The following is a 6000-nucleotide window of genomic DNA, read 5'->3' on the forward strand; positions in this document are numbered from 1 at the left end:
AAGAGATCATGCATTTGGAAATATTATTTAACATGCATATATAGGGACGACGTGATAATTTACAAAAACAAATATGTCAGCCTCAGGCAAGGTGGCTTGATCAACGGGAGTTGGTGAACTGATGAGATCGTTTTCTGCAACCGTCCATCCTTCCTTAATTGGTGTCTAATCAACGTGATCATGATCAAGCTATTAAAACCAAGTTGCGATCATGTACAGTATAGCTTGATGACTACTTCCCTTTTTGGATAGCTTGGTCTGCCTAAATCTAACATAAACACCGTGAAAGGTGGCAGACTTTGCTGCAGCGGCTGAAAAGCATGCATGCCACCATTGTTGCAGGAATGAAAATAATAACAAAGATTCTTTAGGTTTCTAGCTAATTAGAGAACTAGTATTTGACTAGTCATAGTTTAGCCAAACCTTTCTATTAAAAAAAACAATATATATATATATATATTTATATTATTGATTCAGCTTGACATTTTCTTCTTCGAGAATCGGCAAACAACAGCAAGCACCAAGTACTGAACATCAACACTAAAAAAAAAAGGTACTGAACATCAGATATTAACCAAAAGAAACTACTGATATCGATGACACTCGAGTGAGCTATATTAACAAATATATATATATATATATATATATCTATTATATAGCCTCTGAAGTCCAAAAAGACTAGATTTGGCCATTAATAAATCTATAAATTAGGCCTTGCGTTTTGACCGAATAAATAAATAATTCTTGTGGTTGACACTCGAGTGAGTCAAAGTCAGCAGATATATACATTCAGAGATCCCAGGCCCGGATGGATGCTAATTGGGCCAGATCACCAAAAGATGTCGGTCTTCCAGTTACATGCCCCAAACACCACGTGCTGCTGCCACTTTGTTATTGGGTCTAGCCGTTAGCTCGTACAATATCCTCGCAAATGTATCAGAATATCTGCCATCGGCAAAGAGTATCTCTGCAAAGGAATTCTCATAAGCTAGCAGCAACCCCCTATTCTGTGGTTCAGAGACCAGGCTCTCAAGTATCATTGCAGCTTTCCTGCAAATTTCTGGAACAGGGTGCGGCGTCTTGATCACCTTGAGCAGTCGGTCAATTGCCCTGTATTTGGTGAAATTGTAAACAAAATTATTACCTGAATATCGGCAACAAAAGTTTCTATTTTAAAATTTTAAAAAAAATAAACATGAAACTGAAATGTTAGTCATCTGAACGAGCAAAAAGAAAATCAATCACCATCGCTCGCTGGCGAGCTTCAATCTGCAGTCCATATTAACTTCTGCAAGGTTATAGAGAGCACCAACAGCAACTGCTTGGGCATCCAACGCTGGAAAGCTCATAAGATCAACTAAACGCTTGTGTATCTGCATTGTGCATTCGACCCATATTATAGTCTTAATGCATGCATGTATACATGTTTAATCTACCCATACTGGGACAAAACTAACCTGTGGAACAAAGGGACGAAGGAAAGGCTCGTTATCAGGATTTATTATCAAACGCCCTAGTAATTCAGCAGCTGCACAATGCCATGCTTTGACTGCAGATCCTAGCATCCCCATGACGGATTGAACTGCACGTTTTTCTCTGTTTGGAGGAAATAACTTGTGAAATTTTTGATTGGTGAACTTATAAGCCAGAAGTTAGAAATCAAAAGTAGCAGGAGCTAAAGTGAAAAGTAAGGTCAGATTTCTTACGTTATTTTGATGTAGGATGGCTTTGATGAGCTAAAAATTCGAAGGTCAAGCAATGGAGCCAAATTTACAATAGTCTCAAGGGCATTTGTGACAAGTTCCTCATCCTCTGTTAACAATGGGAACTTTCAGAGATGTCATACACCAAAACAAAAAGACAAACATCAAATGATCAAATATACTAGGAGATACCACTGATTAAAAAAAAAAATGTACTAGGACATACCATGACAGTATTACATTTTATGACATGAAAGAAACCCTTAAGCTTTCAACAACAGCAATTCTCACCCGTGAAGTGATCTTCTATGCACTGGAATGCTGTTTCCAAGCAATGACGATGCTGGGCCATAATAATTTCATTTTCAGGCATGAAAGAGAAGTTCCGGATAATGTTTGAAGCAGCAGCAGCGCATTGCTGCTTTTCTGCTCGCCCTTCTTCATCAAGATTAAACAGACCATCTTCATCAAACCACCAATTTGAAGGATGAGATTTGGAAATATTGTTCTGTACCATTGGTTCCATGACAGATGAACCATACTTTAGGCTGCCATATGAACTTATCACATACTCAGGATCCAGTTATTCAAAGTAAGCTTAACATATTCAACACTTGGATCAGACAGGAAAATTATGGAAGAAGAAGAAAAGAACCACGTCAAGCTTACATAGGATGCAGGGGAGTACCATTTGACCCCAACGAACCCAACTCATTCCCAAATCCTGTTACGGTTGAATTTGCACCTAGTGTTCTGACCCTTGGTGTCCTTATGAGTTCTTTAGGAAGAGCTATATCGCGCCAGTCATCAATCTGTTTCATTTGATATGCAGTAAGTACTTAATTCATTATGATCAAATTAAGCGTAAGTACTTAATTCATTATGATCAAATTAAGCATGGTAAAGACAAAGGAAACCACGTACAACTTGGAGAAGAGCATCCAGCAACCCAGGAATTTTTGCAAGAGGGGTTGCATCTTTGCGCATGTCATCCTTTTCCTTGAATGAGAGCAGTGTGAGAGTATTCAATGCCCAGGTCAGCTCACTCTTTAATCCACTTTGAAGGGCGAGAACTATCCTTTTATTGTTTTGATCTAGAATGAGTGTAACAGTCAGAAGAGGTCAACAACAATCTAGAACTTAAATGATGGACAAATCTTGGAAAGCCCATGTAGTGCATAAGAGGAGTGAATAAAGTGAAGAGATAGAGCAGAATATATCATAATCACCACCAACAGAAAAGTCTAGTCCCAACATGTTTTTTTTTTTATAAGTAATCCCAACATGTTTAGGAAGCAAGACAGAAGAAAAGGGAGAACTTAGGGGAAAATATCAGAAGCATGTCGGAGGTATATGTTATTTTTTTCATTAAACTTAGAGTCCCAAAATATCAGAAGACAGAACTCATGCGCGCACTGTTCTAATTTCTTTCCATCTTCTCTTAAAATGCCTACCTCAGCTTACCATATAAACTTTCTTGAGTTATTTGACAGTCCCCATCTGTTGCACCAACGTGTTCTAGTGAGATTCCAAATTCAATTTCTCACCTCACGTCACCTACACAATTCTATTCACTTTTTCTTACCTTCGTCTAATAATTTATACACAACCATTTCAGCTCCCACTTCATATCTACAGTTCAACTTGACAACACAATACAGAACATGTTGCATTGATCTGAGCCACCTATACTCTACCATGTCGATTTGAGGTGCATCATAATTGCATCCAGGCAAAAAACATAGTGAATTGTACAAAATACAAATAGATACCACTCAATATAAGCACAGATAAATAAATCCAGGGATCTGCGGCATATTATACCATTTAAAGCACAATTACACTTTTTGCCTCCAAATGATCACTCTTGAAATTCATGGAATATTTCATAGCATTCAATCGATTTTAACTTCAGCTTTAGAAATATTACACAATACCAGCTTCACATTCAGCTCTAACTCTAAAATTAATATTATCTTAAAGCATAATTCACGCATGCATTAGGGCTTATGAGTAAGTAGAATATTAACTAAACTTCGGTAGTCTTGTCCTATGAAATCGAACTATATTATGAGAGATAGGGTTTTGAAAAACTGACCAGCGAAGGAGCTATGAACGTGGAGAGATGGGCCGAGGAGGTTCGACGGAGCAGCCGTTTCAGATGCTGCGGCTGCAGCGGCGGAGCTGCTGCCGAATGGGCGGCCTCTCTTGGGAGTGGGACCGGCGGCGCCTCCTGCGCCTCCAGCCGACTTGCTCTGGTCTCTCTTCTGCATCGCGCTCACTCTCTTTCGGGTTCTGCTATGGCGATTTGGTAAATTGGAAGATACCTGATTTAGGGCAATGCGGAATTTCAGACCCGGATCCGACAATTAAACCGGAAATGGACTGTTTTCAAACTGCAATATTGGGCCTAAGGCCCTCAAGAAAGCCCTATGTGAGTCTGTGGAGAGACGTATAGATTCAGTGAGTTTTGGGTTGGGTTAGATTTTCGTCCCAATTGCTAGGATATTCTCTCGTATATCTTTTTTTTTTTTTTTTTTTTTTTTTTTTTTTTTTTTTTTTTTTTTTAATATTCTCGTATATCTGATTAGGATAAGAAGAGTATTGGTCTGGTTTATTTTTAAGATTAAAATTTTAAATTTTAAAAATTTTGAAGATTTTTCATTTTATCGTTATAATTTTTTAAAATTTTTATATAAAATAAAATAAACAATTTAATTTTTTCAAATTTTAAAATAAAAATAGTATAAAAAAATATATTCTAATAATATTTTATTTAACTTTTTAATTTTAATCTCGACTCATCTTATTTCATCTATGAAAACAAACTAGACTTTAGTTTTGTGAAATGCTTTAAATATAAGAAGTTTTTATAAAAATAAATATTTAATGTGTTATTTAGATTATAAAATTATTTTTATTATAAAATATATTTAATCCTATTAATTTGTAGGTTTAATTTTGTAAATCTAAAATTAGATAAAACTTTGAAAAAATATTTCAAACAAACAAGGTTCGCCTTTAATATTTCACCATTAATATGGTGTCCTAAAGGTTCGTATAAGCAAACCAAGCTTGCCTTAGCGAATAGCGGATGTATATACTTCGTACTGCCTCGTTGTCATTAAAATTGCAAACGACACCCAAAGAAACTCAAGTTGGAAGAAAACCAAAAGGAAGAAGGGGGATAATACAGGTCACGTTGCTCTATATACACCAGCGGTGGCCTAGTGGGCAACCCAGACAGAGAGCTGAGATCTTTTGGAGAACTTCACACATACATTACTGCAATATCATCATCCGCAGTGTCTTAAGCTTGCAAGGTTTGTTATATTCATGTTGGATAAAACATCATTTCTGGGTTTGCTCTTCCTTTCTTTTCTTTTTTTTTCTTTCCATTCTTTCTTGTTCTGGTTTTCGCCTTTTGTTCTTGCCCTGAACAACTGAACTTGGTAGTTTTCGCTTACGGGTTTGTTCTATAGAGTGAAGGATTTGTGATTTGGGTTATTTTTGCGTTGTTGATCTCTTGAGGTTTGAGGTGACACTCATGGATGCTCTGTTTCGTAATTTTGTAGCTGTTTTCATTTTATTTCAATTTCTAGTTTTAATTATTACAGTTTTGTAATTGAAGATTTTTCTTCTCCCGTGGTAGTTGTATTTTTATTTTGTTTTCTTTGGCCCGTGTTTGGTTTCTTAAAGCATATCAATTACAAAAGAAAGGAAATGAGAAGCAAAGTATGATTGATCTGGCCAAAATATGTACTGCACAATACTATTTAGTTGAGGAGTTTCAATACAAGTATGCTTACGAATAATGCCATGATCATGAAAATAAGTTTGGAGGTTATAAGAAAGAAATTCTTGGTCATTGTCGGTTCGGATAAATTTAACCGTGGAGTTAAATTAATTTTTAACAAGAATGAAAAAATGCATCAGATGTCTAAAGTTTTGGATTTAAAACGCATTAAATAAATCTATGTGATGCGTGAAAAATTATCAACAATAGTCAAAAAATAATGTGTGCCACAAATGGAAGCAGTAGAATAATCACCCCAAATATTACAGTAAAGGCGATTAAAAGAAATCGTACTTTTATTAGCATGAATTGGAAAATGTAAGTGGGTGTGCTTAGAACGAGCACAAATATCACAATGAGAAAGAGTATATGGACTATAAAAAACATTAGGAATGGTAAAGCTGGAAGTAAGGGTGAAAACTGAAGGTATCGGTGCGGTTTTAATCCAAAACTGAAACCACACCGATCCCTTAAAATGATGTAAATCTTGACCGAAATCGG

At 36.1% G+C, this 6000-nt stretch overlaps 1 protein-coding gene across 1 annotated transcript; it reads right to left on the reverse strand.

Annotated features, from left to right (window-relative positions):
• Positions 1 to 695: 695 nt before the first annotated feature.
• On the reverse strand, positions 696 to 4041 carry LOC108989492 (armadillo repeat-containing protein LFR). Its single transcript, XM_018963118.2, has 8 exons — positions 3802 to 4041; positions 2628 to 2797; positions 2373 to 2515; positions 1995 to 2251; positions 1707 to 1812; positions 1458 to 1596; positions 1246 to 1373; positions 696 to 1110 (listed from the first exon to the last, which is right to left on the reverse strand). Exons 1-8 carry the CDS (start codon positions 3974 to 3976, stop codon positions 855 to 857), a joined length of 1374 nt encoding a protein of 457 aa, XP_018818663.1. The 5' UTR covers positions 3977 to 4041; the 3' UTR covers positions 696 to 854.
• Between the last annotated feature and the right edge of the window lie 1959 nt (positions 4042 to 6000).

The sequence above is a fragment of the Juglans regia genome, chromosome 7 (assembly GCF_001411555.2).
Source record: "Juglans regia cultivar Chandler chromosome 7, Walnut 2.0, whole genome shotgun sequence".
Lineage (NCBI taxonomy): Eukaryota > Viridiplantae > Streptophyta > Magnoliopsida > Fagales > Juglandaceae > Juglans > Juglans regia.

Bases quoted from the DNA above. Each gene is read 5' to 3' on its own strand.
- LOC108989492 (XM_018963118.2), bottom strand. From the start codon at position 3,976: ATGCAGAAGAGAGACCAGAGCAAGTCGGCTGGAGGCGCAGGAGGCGCC. The intron at 1,813-1,994 runs GTGAGAATTGCT...CATTGTTAACAG, and splicing joins CATAGAAGATCACTTCACGG to AGGATGAGGAACTTGTCACA. The intron at 1,597-1,706 runs GTAAGAAATCTG...TCCTCCAAACAG, and splicing joins CCATCCTACATCAAAATAAC to AGAAAAACGTGCAGTTCAAT.